The sequence below is a fragment of the Cuculus canorus genome, chromosome 8, assembly GCF_017976375.1.
Source record: "Cuculus canorus isolate bCucCan1 chromosome 8, bCucCan1.pri, whole genome shotgun sequence".
Taxonomy (NCBI): domain Eukaryota; kingdom Metazoa; phylum Chordata; class Aves; order Cuculiformes; family Cuculidae; genus Cuculus; species Cuculus canorus.
This window is the reverse complement of record NC_071408.1, coordinates 6155234-6173830: the sequence shown is the minus strand read 5'-3', so window position 1 is coordinate 6173830 and position 18597 is coordinate 6155234. Positions and strand designations below refer to the sequence as shown.

General features: G+C 48.8%; 1 protein-coding gene across 3 annotated transcripts in view; it reads right to left on the bottom strand.

Annotated features, from left to right (window-relative positions):
* PBX1 (PBX homeobox 1) overlaps positions 1–18597 on the bottom strand; it is a 134689-nt gene that overhangs the window by 8368 nt on the left and 107724 nt on the right. The window contains exons 4-8 of one of the 3 annotated variants that reach the window (XM_009559853.2): positions 17352–17542; positions 16329–16464; positions 12552–12711; positions 5068–5180; positions 3523–3612 (exon numbers count right to left, since the gene is read on the bottom strand). In XM_009559853.2, coding sequence (XP_009558148.1) covers positions 3523–3612; positions 5068–5180; positions 12552–12711; positions 16329–16464; positions 17352–17542 — 690 coding nt within the window. The remainder of the gene's footprint in view (positions 1–3522; positions 3613–5067; positions 5181–12551; positions 12712–16328; positions 16465–17351; positions 17543–18597) is intronic. The other 2 variants (XM_054072777.1, XM_054072778.1) reach the window with 2 other exon arrangements.

Sequence of the window (18597 nt, the reverse complement as noted above, 5' to 3'; positions counted from 1 at the left end):
CGATGGTGAACTGTAGCTTGTTGAGGAACAGAGCAACCACTTTCTTTTCAAGGCTTCAATCCTTATAGAAAGGGTCTCAGCACAAGCGAGGAGGTCTCACCACCTACAGGTATCAGTGGTCGGTGATCTTTGCCATCAAGAGTGGATGCAAAACTCAATGGCACACCCTGCCGCTGAGCACCACCACCACAGTCAAACACACTGCTCTATAAATAGGCACAGCTCTGCACAACAGTGGTTTAAAATATAAAACCTTGCACTCTGATGAACTTCAAAAATAGCCCCCATTTTAGAGCTTTACGTGATCTATACATTCAATTAAGTTCAAAAAGAAATTTCCGAAAGGGTTTTTCTTTAAGACGACTATAGCTCATTCATTCACTAGCAGGCAGGGGAACTGAAACACTTTATGAATCAGCAGGAAGGGCAATGTTTTGGGTTGGGACCCTCCAGAGTATTATGGCAATTGAGATCTAAATTCTACTGGAACCCACCAGAACCTGGACAACTGGATGTTCTGAAACCCCCAGCTGCAGAGACCCTGGCTGGGTACACACACAGACCCCCCAACAAACAAGAACTGTCCAGTGGGACCAGACTCTTTTAACACCTCTCAATGGTGTAAAACTGCAGAACCTCAAACCTTGCAAAAAGAGCTGGATCAGGTCGCAGACATTGCCTCCTTTCAGGCCAGGGGGTTCCTGCTTCCTCTCAGTGCTACACAAAGCCGAGTGTCCTTAAGACAGCTCCTGCCTCTGTCACCACTTCCATCACCAAGAGCATCCCTATCCCTTGCCGGGACCGGTGCTGCCTGTCGCCGCCTCCACCTGCAGAGAAGCGGGCGGCTGCTCTCTGCCTCAGCCATCACTGTGGGCCACGGAGATCACGATGCCTGGGACATCACCCATTATCCTGCTAACGATGCAGAACCAACTTCAACCCTTTTCGCCCTGCGGAGCGGTCTGTCAGCCGTCGAGCAGCAGAGCCACGGAGGGAACTGGGCTCTGGTTAGATTCCTGTTCTCAGCTGTCATGATTTACACGCATTTAAAAATTCATCCTCTATCGAGGAAGGCAAACCCTGAGCATCATCTCCCCTGCCAAGGTTTGCAGCGATGGAGCTGGGCAACCTGCCGCTGACTTCCCAGCCCTGACGGGCTCCGGGGATGACTTAACCTCAGCCCCGTGCAGACATCTTTGTGACAGGCCTCTTGACTAGGTTTCGGCTCATCTCCTTCCAGCAGCTCACGGGGATGCTCGGGTGATGCGGGGACGGCAGCTCTCTGTGTTACCAGTAGCTCTCCTCTGCATCTTGCTGCCCTTCCTTGGCATTAAAGGGTTCAGGGGAGAGGCAGGGAAGCCCTGCCCGCTATGAGACTGCCACTCTGCCTGCACTGAGCAGCTCCCTAGGACCTTGCCCAGGACCAGCACTTCCCAGAGGGCTTCCACACTTCACAGTGGACAAACTGGAGTCCATCAAGGACCAAGCTGGATGGGTAGACATTAAGTGACAATAAAATCTACAGGCAGGAATGTACTGCTTGGGACACAGGGGAAGCAAAACAACTGGGGACAGCAATACAACTCAGAAGATACTTCCTAAACTATCTGCTCAGCTCTGGATCCCATGCCTTGCTCCTCATGCCTACCAGGAGCTTTATAGGGAAACAAGGAGTCACCCCAAAATCTGTGTGGTCCCTTTGCCCACTTGCCATCCTGCCTCTCTCTGAACAACATCCAGTTTGGGCCAATTTGGGCTCCTGACCTCTCTGAAAACCAGCCTGAGGAACGATCAGCTGCCAGGGCCCTGGGACACTGTTTGGGAAGAGCAGGGAGGACTGCTGATCCTCTGTCATGCTCAGCTCACCAATTCCCAGTGCTGCTCATGATAATACTTGTTCTCCCACTACCACAGCCAAAAATACCAGCCCAGCTCTCCCCATCCTATTGAGGATTTGAGTTTCCACTCTCTCGTCTCCCCTCCCTGATCGTCCCCTCCCTGCCTCACAATGCCCAGCAGCAATCCTTTCCCTCAAATTTTGGCTTAACCCAGCCCACTGTTATTTTCCAAGCCAAGTGCAACCATAATCAGCTCAGCCTCTTTCCTTGGGGGTATTTTAATTTATACAAAAGTATCATCTCTTATCATGATCAGCCTGCGATTCATTTACTCTCCAAGAATTAAAAAGCCAGAAAGGAAATAAATTCAGCACACGGAGAAATTAATGCGGAACGATAGGCTCTTTCATGTGGCATTTCCAAGTGCCGTTTTTGCAATGGGCTTATGTAATGAGACATAATTATCTGCACATGTTCAATTACATTACTTCACCAATCCTCCCTGCCTCTGCCTCCTGACGTCAAGCTGCCCGCCAAGCCCTGGCGCCTGCAGGAGAGGGGAGTGCAGCCCCTCGTCCCACTGCACCCCTCTCCCTGCACCCTCTCCCCGTGCCGGTGGTGGCTCCTTGAACACCGATGGCCCAAAGATGGTCACACAGGAGGTGACAAATAGCACAAGCCTTGGCCAGGAGGGTTACGGGACTGGATGGTGCACAACTACTGCACCACCGTCCCACCTGGAGGACCGCGGCCTTCCTGCCCAGCCCAAGACCATCCCACCTCAACCTTCAGCTTCCTCGATGGGGACTGCAGCAGCCAGCCACGTTTCAGGGCCAGCTGCCCCCTCCTCCGTGCCACCTCGGATGCTACCGCCACCACTCACAACCTCCTTTTCCAGGCTGCCCTCTTCTCCCAGCTTGCTGTCATCGCCACTGAGATGGCGGACGATTGATCTGAGAAATGAAGTTGGATTGCTGTCCCAAATCTACACTGGGTTCTCCTTGTGTGTGTCTGATCGATTTCCCCCTGTGCGACACAGCTTGTCGCTACGAATTTTCATGCTAGTCAGAACCCGCCAGCGCACCCAAGAACAAGGAGAAGATGCTTAGGAGACTGCCCTCCCCCTCGCATCCTCCTCCAGCCCGGTTGGGCGAGGTTTTCTTGGGTTGATATTGGTTGGCTTTGTTTTTTTTTTTTCCCCTCTTTTTAATCACAATCACTGCCGCCAACCCCATCGCCACCGTGCTTTTGGATGCCAGCCAGGGATGGGTTATTTTTAGATGGTCACTCCAGGATGGTGCCATTGGCTTCCACATGGAGCCATCTCTGGACTGGGGCGTTTGCGGTGACACTCCCCACTGCGGTTACGCAAGGTGTCACCTGTTTAGCAGCTCCTCTCGGCCGAGCGCGTGTGGCCGCAGGTGCCAGGCGAACGCTGATCGGCTCTGACAGTCCTAGACGCCAGCTGCCTGCGCAAAGCCTGCCCGGTCGCCACTTTTTTTGTGGGCAAAGCTCTGCCGTTGGCATGACCGATACAGAAGCAATAAACTAGGTGACCGTAAAAGCAAAGACAAGTCCTACTAAGTGGCATTCTGAGCCCTATGGCGTTGAAATAATTGGTAGTGAGAGAACAAAAATAAAAAAAATAATAAAACAAGAACCCGAGCCTATTTTTTTTTCTTACACTGATGCCCTGCGGACTATACATCTGACTTGCTGCGAGTCCATCACTGTATCCTCCTGTCTGGCTGATAACATGGCGAAGGGTATCCACCTAAACAGACCAACGACAACAAAGACACAAATTAGAGTGAATGAAAGGTTAGTGGGCAAAGCTGCTTCAGTTCATCTTTGGCATGACAAAACTAAACAGTAATAATAATGAAGGTATACACTTACAGAGAGGGGAAGAGAACTACAGTTGGTCTCGCAGTGAGTGCCGAGCCAGAGGACTGCTCCTGCCTCCCTCACCACCCCAAACCTGCCCCACCAGACTCATCACGCTCTCCTTGGTCCCAAGTCTTGTGACAAAAAGAGCCGGGAGGGAGAACAGTGTGGCAAGTGTGGAGTGGGACCTCCTGCAGCACATCGCTGCTGTCAGCTCCACCACTGCGCTCAAGGACCCAGATTCCTACCCCTACCCGCTTCCACCATTCAACCCCAAGTGCTGGGAAGCTCACAGCAGTTTAAGGAGATCCTCGGAGTCAACTGAGCACCTTTGTTTCGGAGGGCCCAGAAAGAGAATATACCTACCACAGCAAAGGCACTGGCAGCTCTCCTCCAGGCACCCTGTTCCTCTCCCTCCACTCTCCTAGCCCAGCCCCTGCAGCGGTACGCGCAACAAGCGCATCTCATTGCCCGTGGATGGCACGCTAGCTCTGCATCCAGCACTCTGAGGGGAGCAACCTCAGCTTTCGAGGGCTCTCCTTGCCTGGTGCAGAAATGTCAGAGTGGCTGTCATCTCTCTACAGTGTACAGGACCTTAGACACCAGAGAGTGGACTCAAGGCACATCTGGACATCACGTGGAAGGTGGGAGATCTGAGTGAGTTCCTGGCTACTTTCAATATTTTCTTTTTGCCCAAAGCACGGGTTGACATCTCAGTAACGCTGCTCAAAGCTCCCATGCTCTGCCTTGCTGGTATGTACATGGGTGGTGTGAGTGCCTGTGCTCTGGGGAGGTTAGAAGATGATAAGGGGTGGCTTTTAATTAAAAAAAAATATAATAATCTAGCTATGTATTTGAGCATTTCTCGCCTTTCAGCAGACACCTGGTTTGGCACCAAAAGAGTAAGTGGAAGCCTTGTAAAACGAGATACCAGTCCAAAAATCTGGCCCCTTCCCTTGGAATAAATCAAGCAGAACCTAAACTTCAGCTGCTTTTGTTTGAGTTCATGCCTGTTCTCCTAAACCTCCTCCTAGTACGTCTATCAAGCCAGAGCCAAATGCATTCACAAAGTGTGGGCAAGTCTCCTCAAGACCATGGTTGTTGGTTTGGTTGGGTGTTTGGTTTTGGTTTCTTTTGGATTGATTTTTTGGTGGTTGTTGCCGTTGCTTTTTTTGGTTGGTTGGTTGGTTTTTCAGTTTAGTTTGCCTTTTTTAAGTGTTGGTTGGTTTGTTTGTGCTGGTTGAGATTTGCTCTTTTCGGACGGGAGGGAGAAGTGCCAATACAATCAAAGGCTCCTCCAACGCTAATGCATTCACTGGCAGTACATCGGATGGGTCCCTACCTGTGACTGCACGTTGGCTCCAACCTGGGCCCCTTGGTAAGAATCCCCATTGAGAGACTGCACGCTCATGAACAAATCTCCAGAGTTTGACATGTTAAAAGAACTGGAAGAACCTGGAAAGGAAAGAGTGAGGCACCTGAATCACAGAAAGGAAAAAGATCCACCCCATGACTCTCAGCCAAGAGGAAGGAACAACATGCAAAGCAACCACAAAACAAAACACACAGTCAGGTTAGTAGTATGAAGAACAGAGCAAGCAAAAAAAAAGGATGCACTCTTGAGGTTATTCAAAGCCACACGTTGTTACAGCTCAATGCCAAGAATATTCTTCAACAGCTCCTCAGCTGGAGGAAGGATTCTTCATGCTCTGGACCGAGACAAACAAAACCCAGCCTGGAGGACGCAGACAGCCCTTCCCCTTCATTTCAGGGCATCAAAATCCTTCAGGCAGCTCTGAAAATCTCGGTCGTTAGAGATGTCCACCCATCAGACTGCACTGGAGAACAGAATTACCCAAAAAAAGCCTCACTGCTGAGAGTAGAAGCCTTATCAGCAGGGTACACCAGGCCCACGCCACTGCTGTTTCTGAGCAGCTCAGATCAGGGTAGGTAAGTGTATGCCACGCTGGTCTCTGCAGGGTGAGCACATCCCGACACCATCCAGTTCCATGGCCGGAGCTCCTGCTGAGCACGGGGAGCTCTGCGAGGGAGCAGTGCGTGGGGTTTGCCTTGAGGACATCAGGAACCCACCACTGGTGGGAACTGCAGGGCACAAGGAGTGAAGGCTCACAAAAACATGAAGGGACCTGGGTTAGACTCCCAGTACCTATTGCGTAGTGAGCGTCTTTCACTGTGATGAGCCATAAGAAAACGCAGGGGTATCACAGAAGAACAAGCTCTGTAAAGCAAATTCCCCACTGCATGCACCAGTCGCCAACGTTACGCTAAAAAATGATAAAAGTGAAGACAACTGGGTGGGATCAGGAGGAAAAAAAAAAGACAAATGAGAACACACACAAAAAAAATCCCGCCTTTGCAGAAACAAGGTTTTCTGCTTCCAGCTTCAAGGTATCTCAGCACCTCCTCAAAGACTGAATGGGAAAAACAAACCCACCACGTAACTGGAAGGCGGGGGAGAAGGGAAGGGGGTTAAAAATAAATAAAAAGGTTTTATGGGATTATTTCAGAACTTATCGTGCAGATCAGCGCGTTAAGTGTGAGACAGCTCAACGTGCAAGGTTTGGTTATACACATGACGTTAGCCTTGGAAAGGAGAGACTTCAGGGGCCCAGGTGAGCTATGCCTTCAGCTCCAACCCCAAAAATACACTCTCATCATCTACACTGCCACTTCCAACTTGGAAGACTGGCAACCACAGTCCTGGTGGAGTTGCCCAGCTATGGCTCAAGCGTACACTCTGAGAAACACCTGGCAATCCTTCTCCCTTTGCGGGACCGAGAAGAAACACTCTGGACAGACCCCAGCTCTGCCCTGGAGGTGGACCAAGAAGGATTTTCTGAAGGAAGTCACCTCCAAGAAAAAAACAGGAGCAGGTGTGAGGTCTATACCGGAGATTTCCATGTTCACTGAACTCTCTACAGCTCTCTGCAACCGGCTCTTTTGTCAGGTGCTTGCAATTCTCAGAATTGAAGGAAAGCAGAAACATCATTGCTATATACAATGCCCACAACAGTCAAGAGAAAGACTCATCTTGAGCACCGTGAGTCTTGGATCAAGACCCTCCCAAGGGTGCCTGAAAAGCAGAGCCAGGAATAGCTCATTGCCTGTGCGCACTGTCAATCCTACCCAACCTGTTCCGGAGAGCAATTCCACAGTGCTGCGTAAAATAACTTGGACCAGTCAGAAGGCAGCTGGAATCATCACCTCCTCAGCTCAGCTGGCAAAGGCCTCCTGTCACTTCCCGACCTCTCAGGTTACTTGCTATTTCTAAGGCAAAAATCCCCAGGAAAGGAGCTGGCAGACTGAGGACAGCCCACCCTGACACCACTCAGCTTTAAGCATGAAGACAGGCATTTTTCACACACACAAAGATGCTTTCTACCGGCTTTTCTGAATGATTGCTTTGACCACTGGCATCAAAAGCACAGGGCACTAATGTGGCTTTGTACTCCTGTGGTGGCTGAGAACCAAAGGACTTTGCAGCTACCGCTCACAAGAAAAAGAGAATACACTCTTGTTCTTTTAAGGTGAGCAGAAAGCTTTGAGATCACACAAATAATCAGTGACAGGGCTGAGAAGAAGACTCGGGAATCCCTGAGCACCTGACACAGCAGCGCTATTGCTCTGACCCCAGCAGAACAACATTTCATCCCACCTTACTCTCGCAAAGGAGAACTATATACAATAGTAACAAATAAAAATGCCAAAAACTTAACTGATATTCTATTGAAACTTAACAAACCTGGCCGTAAAACTGAGACTGGGAAGGAGGAAATAAAAATAAACAAACAGCCACAAACTCTAGTTCTGAAGAGCGTCGGTGTCTTGGAAATCATGAGGAGCGCTGGAGATGTCACTTACAAGATATACACTGCTATTGGCACAGGGTATTTTTACAATATATGTGCATATCTAAACGGTAAATATGTCTTGCCACTGATGTGGAAGCAAAGATAAATATGCGCATACCAATGGCCCTGCATGTATGGATGCATTTGTATCAAAGCTGTAATTGCAGAGGGCCCTCTGCGCTGCCGCTCTGCTGCTTCAGCACTCTGCTGCCTACGTCCCAGCCATATATGACAATTACCATGGCCCAAAGTCTGAGAGACGTGGCCAAGAAGGGACAATGCACTGGGGTGAGAGAGGGGAGTATGAACAGCCCTGCAAATGAAGAATACCAATCCTCCACAGAGAAAAGACCTGGGAATACCAGTGAAATTCTTCCACTAGAGGAGGCTCCATCATAAATCTAATCTGTTCCTCTGAAAAGATCCATTGCAAACACATCAAAGGTTTTCAGTGGTCATAATTTGATCTGGGGCTCCTCAGGAACTGAGAGGTAACAACCATCTTTCAGGTTGTGGATATAGGAGGAAAGGGCTCTGATCTGGGCACAGAAATCCCTCAAAGCTATTATGTTTAGACAAAAAATAACACCAGGAAACCCAATGCTTTTAATGACTTGCAGCAGCGTGGAACAGGGGTCCATCTTCAGCATCCCGGCATCTTATCAAACCCAAGACCTATCACCTCTTTTCCTCAGTGCTGAGGTTCTATCAGTTCATCATCAGTTTCAGAATTAGGTATGGCAGTCAGATTTTGTCACTGGGTGAAAACCTACATCAAAACAATGTCTGCAAAGAGATCTCTTCCACCCCTAACATTTCTGATTACCAAAGCTGACTTCCAGTTTGCCTCCAATTCCAAAACCTTCAAAAGCTTGACTGTTGGTATTTCTTCCAGCACTTCTCCAGGTCTTCAGAGAGCTTCTTTTGCAGCTTCTCTAATATCTTCTGTAATGTTTTAACAGTCTCAACTTCCACCTCAAATTTTCCAGGACTCCGAACAAGTCCTTTTCTCTAAAGTACCTGGTAATTCATACAGCATCAAGCACAAACAGACATGGTAATGGTGTTCGTTGGAGCTGAAAGCAAGCCACCCCCATCTGGCTGCCTCGTATCACCTACCACCAGTGAGTCCAAGGTCCGGCACACCGAAGGACTCGAGATGACTTTGGTAATGTATACAAGACTCCTAAGTGAAGTCAATGTCAATCACATACGCATTGAAAGCAGAGAATTTACCCACCCTGTAACCTTTCCTTGCGTTTCTACCATGGCCAAAGATGAGGGAAGAACTTGATGTACCACGTAGCTCCTCAGCTGGACAAAGCCACTGAGTCTGATGACAGGTCTAGAAGAGTAAGATGACCCAGCAGGATATTTGTTCTTTTTCACTTGCCAACCAACACTCCAGACAGTGAGACCATGACCAGAACAGCCTCTCTGCTCAAGCAGGTCCTCTCCAGCGCTGTGCTCTGGACAAGCGATTGCCATAAACAGAGGAAGGCAGAGAAGAGAAGATACAGCCATCAGGCCTGTGCCTGATGTAGTACATTTCCCTCCACTAGCAGCTTTGCAAGAAGATTTTTACAAAACAAAACAGAGATCAGGAAAACAACAGTGCAGGACAATTTTGGCTGCTCTGCATGCATGATCCCACTGGATGCCATCACCTGTGTGTGGCCCTTGAGGACTCTGGTTGGCAAAAGGGTCTGCCCACATAAAATAGCTTTCCTTTGCCATGTGGTTTTTGTGCAGAGATAGTCTAGGCAATCAAAGTGAGGATGGGGAGTTGTTAGCCCAAATGAGCCAGACATCTCAGCTTATTTCAACATCTGGCTGATAAAGCCCAGCTGTGTGTATTCAGGATGAAAAGGTGTTTGACATTCAGGCCTGGGTGACCGAGGAGGTGAGACCCTGCTCTGAACGTGCCAGATGGCTAGACAGATGCAATCTTTGCCCTTGTCAATGTGTGGCCAATCTCTTTGACTGACTGTAGCCATTCACCGATCTCCAGTAACATGGGCATCAATGCAGAAAACAGATGGGCCTGCGCAGCCACAGCAGAAATGAAATTAGCTCCTGTCCCAGGTTCCACTGCAACCAGTTCCACCTCCTCTTCCAACATCATGGTCCTCCAGGGATTACACTGTTGGTCGCTTCTTTCTGTCCTCTGCCTACTCTTTTTCTTTCCACGTGTCTTACAATGTATTTAAACCAGAAAGCCCTACAAATTTTGAGCAAATCCTGTCTTTGTTCAGGCTTCTTCCTTACCAAAGTCCCAGACAATAATCTGGAAAGAGACAGAAGTTCCTGGTGTAAAAGATGAGGCATCATCCATCTCAGTACTTCACCTGTTCATTCAGTCCCATGTTCCTCCTGGGGCAACTCAGCACATCTGGATGGCTCATGGCCCTTGACACCATCCTCCAAGTCTTTCACAGACAGGTTTTTCAGACCTACTACGTACAGTTGTGCTTCTTGTTCCTAGCATCTACACGACAACCTGAAGCAGGGAAGATCACACGACTCCAGATGTCCTTAGGATGAGCTTTTGCTCCACAATGTGACAACGCAAGGATGCTTGACTGAGCTGTTACATCTGTATGGTTCAGCTGGGGAGATCTCAATCTGGGATGCCACTGTTAATGCTCTTTTGATGCACTGTTATGCTCGAGATAAAATCCCGAGGCCCTTCCAGCTGTCTTCTTATGAGAGGCCTCAGAAGGACATTCAAACCCACTATTTCTGCAAGCTGACCTAGAGAATATTGTAGTGCCAACAGCGTGGCCTCCTTGCTGTTCGGCCACTGCTGCAGCATGCAGGGATGGTGTTGGGATCTGGGCCAGGTTAGGAACTTGGATTCCAGCAGAAGAAAGATCTCCACGGCCCATAAGCTCCTCTTGCACTGAAGCGCTGCTTCAGCACTGCCGCCACATTAGGCACGTGAAAAGAGGTTGATGTTTCTGGAGTGCAGAGAAGTGAGCCAGAAAGAGGACCCAGGAGCTCAAGTCTTACCCGTTAATAACACGACTGTTTGTCCTTCCTTGAAAGTGTAGTGCTATCCAGGGATTATCTTAGCTGTTTACTGCAGGGTACCGGCCAATTTATCTTTGAAACAGCCATGTTACTGCCTGTGGGGAAGGGAAAGAAACAGCCTCGCACCAGAGCACTACTTAACTGGGCCGGCACTGGGGAAATGCCTATTCCACTACATGCAGGCAGATCCAAAACCATTTAAGCGATTTGAAGCTTTTCCCTTGCTATTCCAGACCTTTGGATCTGACTCCAGTTGAAGAAAGAAGAAAAGTAGGAAAGGTGTGTCTCTTTGGACCAAACTGATGCGGACTGCAGGCCAGCATCGCAGGCAGCAGGCACCTCCCTCGGCACACGCAGTGCTGCTCTCTGCCCTCCAGCCTTTTCCACAGGGGGGTGTTAATGCCAAGAGACCCCACCTGACCAGGTGTTTTGAGTGAGCTGTTTGGAAAGGATGTCGTTTTAAAAACTGCAGTTAAATTTTCAGCAGTTCAAACAATGGAAGAAAACGGGAAAAAGATCCAAACAAAGCAAAAAGAAATGAATCAAAAAAAATTCCTACAAACTATCTTCCCTGCAAAACTCAGGCACTGAAGAACTTTGAGCTCCCCAGAGTGGGCAGCACAGCTCACCCACAGGCAGCCTTGGACTCTCCACTTTCCACGCGGGTCTGGGGGTGCTTCTGGGATGCAATTCCTCTGATACCCATCACAGGCAGTGCTGCACTCACTGGAGAAGCAGGTCCTGACAGCAACCTGCATTCGCATGGTACACCACTGTGCTCTGCTTAACATCCAGCTTCTCCTGCTGCCCACCATCCTCTTCGCTTCCCCACTGCTTCCTTCCCCTGATAACAGCATCACGTCCCAGTGCAAGGGTGCCATGAGCAGAAACTGAGCTCAAAAAGGCACAAGAGTGGCACATTCCTCCTCTCCCTCCCACCCCTAAAATGAGAACAGGCATACACTTATTTGCATGGATAACGACGTACACGGCACTCATAAAATTCACATCTTTCCCTCCTTTTAAGCAAATCCCAATTTTCCATCACTCTTGGGAGTGAAGCAGAACCAGCCAACTGCAGCCCAGGAACATTTTTGGGTTGGCCGTCACTGTGGCAGGTACCACAAATGAACTAAGCATCGTTCTCTAGCGGAGGAGTGGAAATCTGGGCAAAGTGCTCTGTGCCTTTGACCCTCAAACCAACAAATGGAAACCACAGCAGATGGGCAGGAAAGGGGGAAAGGGAAGGGAACGCTCCATGGATTTCCCTGGATTACACTGACACAAAGGGAAAATAAAATTCACACAGAGCACACTCTTGCAGGTGATCCAGACACTGTCATGTAAGCGATCAAAGGCAACCACAACAGAAAGCAAATCAAAGGACAAAAATCTAAACCCCCCCAATGGCATGAGTTAGGACATCCCAGAAAGGATGGGGTTTATCCATTAGGACAACTCATGCTTTCAGCCCCAGTGAAATAAAATCATTATGCAATGACTTTTCAATTATTTTCTTTTCTCCCTCCCAAAGTGCAAGCCATCCCAGTAGCTTTTTTTTTGGATCATTTTTTCTGGGTTTGTGTTTACCACCCATGCACACAACCCTGAACGTGGCACGGTCACTCACAAGGTCTGATCACATTGTTTTTCCAATGAAAAACAGAACAGGGAAGAGGAAGAGAGAAAAAAGAGAGGAAAAAAAGGCAAAGAAAACAAAGTACAGCTCCACAACCAACCCCCCAGGCCAAACCCATCTCTTTTTGGTTTTATTTTAAAGTCCACAAAAGTGAGCCAACCAAAACCAGGAAATAAAAACTAAAATAACCAAAAGGAGAAAACAAGAGAGAGATTAGGGAGGGGGGAACAAACAAAAAACCGAACACTAACGACCCAAAATAAAAAAAAACCAAAAACTAACCAGCTGAATTGGGAGTTGAGGGTGAGTTAGCCTGGCTTCCGTGGGCTGACACATTGGTAGCCGTGACAGCCGTTTTGGCAGCATAAATATTGGCTTCCTCTTGAAATTTACCTATGTTCTTCTTGTACCGGATTCTCTTATTTCCAAACCAGTTTGATACCTAGAGCAAGTTTAAGAGAAGACAAAGATGTTAACATTTTGGTTCTGCAGAGCACAGGTGGGTGAGGAGGGTGGATTAGTTCAGGTTAAGCACTACATATTCTTCCCCCGTCCCCCCCATTTCCCAGTGGTGAAAGGAAGACCTTTTAACCACACGTGTCACACCAAGCCCAAGAAAGGTGGTGGGACAACTTTGGGAGGGCCAGGTTTGTTGGGATGTCCACACAGGGGAAGCTCCACAAGAACCACTAGACCAATCTCAGGAAAACATCAGATGGTTTTAAAAACACCTCAGAAAGTGAAATGAACCCTGACATTGCACAATCTGAAAATGAGAGTGTATCACTTGGGAACTTTGTGTTTGTCTCCTCCTCAGTGTCCCTCTGACAGGGACAGATGCACTGATTCCCAGATGCCCCTTCTCCTCCCTTTGGAGAAACCAGTGTGGCTCTTAGGGAGAACACGCAACGAATTTACTGGCTGACACACAAAATTGCCTTAATGTTATTAAAGCTCTACTTTTGATTCATTGGAGTGACATCAGTGTAAAAGGCCTGAAGTTGATGCTCTTCATCCAGCTGACCTTGGCTTTGGATGCCAAAACTTGATCCAGTACATAAACGAGGAGCTTCAGGGAAGGCTGGAGAGGCAGCATGGGTTCTAAGACCTAACTCTGGAATAAGTCTTCCAGAGAATGTGTGACCTTTGGAAAGGGGGAGGGGATGTTTGCATTGTGTTTGCCTAGAGACTACCAGGGGTGGTCTAAGTTGTTGTGTCCAAGTGCCTAGAAGTGCGCTGAATGAGGCTAGTGAATCTAGTTACAAAAATAAAGCAGCAGGTTGAACTCCTTCAGAAGTCACAGAAGTGGCTGAGAATGATGGGCTAGACCTGAAGGCAGAACAGGAACTCCACTGATGCCAGGCCTGGCGAAAGCTGTTTCTCAGTACCTGCAGCAGCGCAATGCATGAACCTCAGAAAGCCCCAAGAAGAAGTCTGAGCAGGTGATCCTTGCAGATTATCAGGGTGATACCTTGGGATGAGTAGTATGAATGCTTGAAAGAAATGTTGCTTGGACAACCTGCCAAGTGTCCGGATAAATACCCCAAAGTCTGCATGTCAGCCACAGCAACAGGAAACTCTGAAGTCTGTGAAATCAGGCCGTGATATCCAGCCAGAGATGCTTCGTGTGGGAAAATGTCAGGGTACCACCACAAACTCAGTGTTCGCAAAATCCTGCTCAGCATCCTGCTGATAATAAACTTCTTCACTTGCGGACACTATGTCACAGTGAACAACTTCAGAAAAGATGTAGGAAATATTCAGCCTAGAGTCTGGGAAGCAGCTCTCAGCTTCTTCTTTGACAACACTGAACACAGAGAACCAGGGGAATTTCTTCCTGCTTGCAGTTCTCTAAGTAGAAGATAACTTCAAGCCACTACTGACCTTGTTTGAGAAAGCTCATCAGGATGAAGAGGATGGGCAAATGCTAGAGGATGCTGCCACTGTCTCAGGAGAGCTCCCACTCTCCTAGGGTTGACTGGACTTGCAATCTTGAGCTAGCAGATCAAATTCTTTGGAGAGAGGCCAATTCTCCCTTGGCTTGTGGGTGAGCAAGTACACCAGTATTTCCCCTTCCAAATGGAAGGTCCAAGCACCAAGACACAGAAGATAATACTGGACGTTCATCCTGGGAAGCTCACAATTTCCCTCACCTTAGGGAAACTGTTTTGGCTTGGGTGTTGATAACTGAACCCCGTATGCTTTTATTGCTATGTTTTCTATCTGCAGTCCTTCAGCAGCTTTTACGCACGTGGCTTCATCCACCAACTCACCTACCGCTGAACTGCACGTATCCAATCCTATGCTGCTGCAGAGCAGAAAAAGAAAACATAACCTATGGAGATTCCCAGGAGGCAAAAGTCAGTAACTCAGATCAGCATCCAACCCAGATCTGGGAGCAAATATTTCAGTGGCATGAGGAGCAGCCATACTTTGCAAGGAGCTCCATTCCACTTCTTGGTCCATCCTTCACATTAATGACAACGTGCTCCTTCGTGATCCCACTTGGCTATCTTTCTACAACAGCTTTTCTGGCTTCACATGCTGGAACTGCTGGATGAAGTCTGAGGGCCACAGGGAAGTCAGGATAACGGCTTCCACAATCCATCTTCAACTTCAAACTTGTGAAGCCAAGAACCTGCCTATCCCAGTCAGCCTCTGAGTTCAGATGAACTTTGCTCATGAACTGCACAGATTCACGCTGCCCCATGTTCCCACTTAGCCTCAGTAAAACCAGAGACTTGGATGTGTGTTTGTTTCTGCCTTCTTTGGATAAAGAAGGGAGGGAGATCCTGGAGACCGGCACAATGCAGCCTCGAAACAGCACAGTCAAAAAACACCTTAAGTGCAGCATTTCTCCTGGGCGTTTTCTCTTTGCCAAAGAGAAGTTGTAAGTGTGAACAGGCGAATTAAAAGTGAGAGGGGAAGCACCAGGACAGCTGTAGTTTTACTTAAGCCAATATGTGCTGTCTTTCATAGGTAACTCTGGTTAGAATCAACATTTAGGTCTTCTGACCCGGGGGAGGCAATCGGAGTGACTCAGCAGGCATTCAACACGGTGACGACACCTACCCTTGGATGCTGTTGCTCCTGCTGAAGGGACACATGCTCTCACAAGGACACCAGATGCTTCTGCTGTCTTCAGTTTACTCAAGTGACGAACAGGCATGTGCCTGGGGCTGGGAAGTGGCCCAAGATGGGGACCACAAAGGGAGCCTAGAGAGAGCGCTAAGCTCACACGAGAACAAGACTACCAGAGGCCATACAGACTGGCTTTCAATCATGCAGCTTGCTCCAAAAATGAGAGGTAATAAAGAAGGGCGGGGCTGAGCAATGTATGGTTGAACACTTCAAGGACTGACTGCACTCCTCACGAATCCCAGCAGCTCCCAGTTCAAAACTACAGACTCCAGGAACTATGTGGCTGCCTCGAATGTCTGGAAATAATTCAGTTTGTCTTTATTGACCACCTTTCTTTGAGGGATAGGCAAGTCAGGGAGATGTCATGTTCTGCAGCGCAAGAGTAATGACAGAGAGGAATGACCCTGAGAAAGCCCACCCTCCCTGAGCACAGACTATAACCATTAGCCTGTCTGAACTAAACCCTTCCCACCAGGACCTTGTCCACTCTACCTTATCGAGCAAAATCCACACAGCCCTTCTTATTGCCTCGAAGAATGGACTTTCAGCTCAAACGAGTTCTTCCTGCAAGCCAGATGAGTACTAATTCCTCGCGGAGGAGAAGACTTGGCCTCTACGGGTCATGCCACATCATTTCTGTGCTGTTAACAGCATGGCTGCACACACAGCCATTGCTCCATGAAGTCTTCACCTCTTCTATATCCTCTCCCAAACTCTCCTTTTCCACTCATGGCTTTAATCTGCAAGTCTGCTGTTTGCTCTCCCATCAGCTTACCCTAACTTGTGTTGAGCTCATTTAGTAATTAAATGCTCAACATTGGGATAGGATTGACTTGACTGAGGACCTGTGTGCACTTCACCATGCTGAAGTTTCCCCTTAGCCATGTCCATCTTTGCTGTCTTTCTGGGCTCTCTCACCTGTGAGACTGTGATGCCGCATTTCTTGGCTAGCTCTTCTTTGGCTTCCTCACTGGGGTAAGGGTTGCTGAGATGGGAATAGAAATACTCATTCAAGATTTCCGTAGCCTGCTTGTTGAAGTTTCGTCTCTTCCGCCTTAGCATGAAGAAAAAGGGAAAAACAGAAGGAAAAGGAAAGGGAATCAGTGCCAGGGATCCAGAACTGGAATGTAATTTTAGATACTCTGACTCTTGCCTCTCCCCTCCCTCCTTCCCCTGCTCCTGGGAGCACAGAGTGCAACAGAGTCACAGCCATCTGCACCCTGCTGACGACTCCTCTCTCAGCATCTTCCACAGCAAGTTGTAACTCCTCAAATTACCACTGTACCCCCATAACTCACAGACGAGTCTTAAAGCTGGCACTCAGCTCCTCCACCTGGATGGCGAGCCCCGACACCCAGCTGCCCTGGCCAAAGACATCACTGCTACTCTGCAAAGCTCTGTGCTGAGAAACCAGCAATAGGTATAACCTTGCAGTTTGATCCGTATTGTTGGGCAGTGTCTGTCTGCCCGAGCCACAGTCTACTACAGTTACTCATAGAGTAACCAAGCTTGGGGAGTGAAAAAATTCTACAGCAGATTGAAAAACTGGGACAACAGAAACAGAAGGAAAAGAATAGGAACTCAGAGGGGACAGGATGGGCTGGAGGGTTAGCTTTCCTCCCCAGCTGAAGAACACATTTTCACCACAGAGCTTTGTTGGAATATGCCATAGCATTTCCTTATCCCAGAGCAAGACCGACTCAAAGTACCGCTGGGAGCCTCCTGGAGACAGAGGCTGGATGTCTTGAATTGCTGTGCCCCCCTTTGCTGAGCCACAGACAACTTCAGGGAAGGAAAGTAAACAATCCCTGCAGCTCAAGATCAAAAGACCCTGCCCTTCAGATGGACCTGGATTCACTGCACAACCTCAAATCACCTCTCCCAGGCCCGAACAATACTGCACAGTGGGTAGGAAAAAAGGTTGGGTTTGTGTAGACTCACCGTGCATCCAGAAATCGGGAGCGCAAGATCATGACGGCTTCACACGTGCTTTGCTTCAACTGCATCTGGATGGAGCTGAACTTGCGGTGGATGATGCTCACCATCCGCTCTATCTCCTTTGGTGAGATAGGTCGGGTCCGGCTCTGCTCACGCAGAAGGTTCATCACATGGGTGGTGAATTCATTGCATGCCTGGGATGGCAAGAAAAGCAAAAGAAACCCCAGGATCGGAAGGTCATTCGATGGCGTCAAGGACAGACAGAGGCAATGCTGCTAAGGAAGGAGAAGCAAGTGGAGACCTCAATGGCTGGGGCCTTTTTGAGCAGACCCACAACAAGCGCATGCTGGCTCTCGGGGGAGAGATAAATTTCTCTCCTCTGCCAAGCAGAGGGCATCAGAGACTGCCAACAAACGCTGAGAAAGGCAAGAGACAATTTCTTTGCTCTCAGCGATCATGGAGATGGGGCAGGCAAAGCCCTAGGACTCATGTAAAGCATGAAGAAGCCATATCTTTTCTGGATGTGATTGGAGGAACTGTAGATGTATCTCAGGAGGACCACGAACCTTTTGAGCCACTGTCCCTCCTCCTGCTACCCCAGCTGGACTCCAGCACAACATGTGCTACAGTGTCCCTTGTGCTTCACAGGAGCAGCTCCCAGAGAGACACAGCCCTGCTCCGTGCTCTTAGCACATCAGATGAGAAGTAAATAACGATAATAATTAAAGCCCGAGTGAGGCAAGAGCCCTGACAAGTAAGGGCAAGTAGGTAATAATCCCAATTAGTTTGCTGCTGGCAGAGCACCGTCTGGCTGCTCCTGCTGTCCCCATGCTATGCTGTGAGGACAGGGCAGCAAGAGGAATTGAGGGCACAGGGGAGGGATTTTGAGGCCCCATGAAGGTCACTTCCTTGCTCTCTTCCCCATCCCCATAAAGATCCTTGCGGGTACGACAGAATCCTCTGATTCCCAGAACTAAGCCCTGAAAACCAGATAGAGAGCAGCACTTGGACCTTGATGGCTCAAGAAGCCTTTAGCATTCCTGCAATGTGGCCAGCTTCTCCGGGGACAGCATCCTCAGTTGCCACCCCATGGTGGGTAGAAAGGGGCTAGCGGGGAAACAAACACCGATTTTGTGGATTGGCAACACAGGCTTGACTTACTATCTCCCACTGTATCCTTCCAAACTGAATCCACACCCACAGCTCAGATCCAACAGGGAGATGTCGCTGAGGCCAGCAGAGCCCCTCC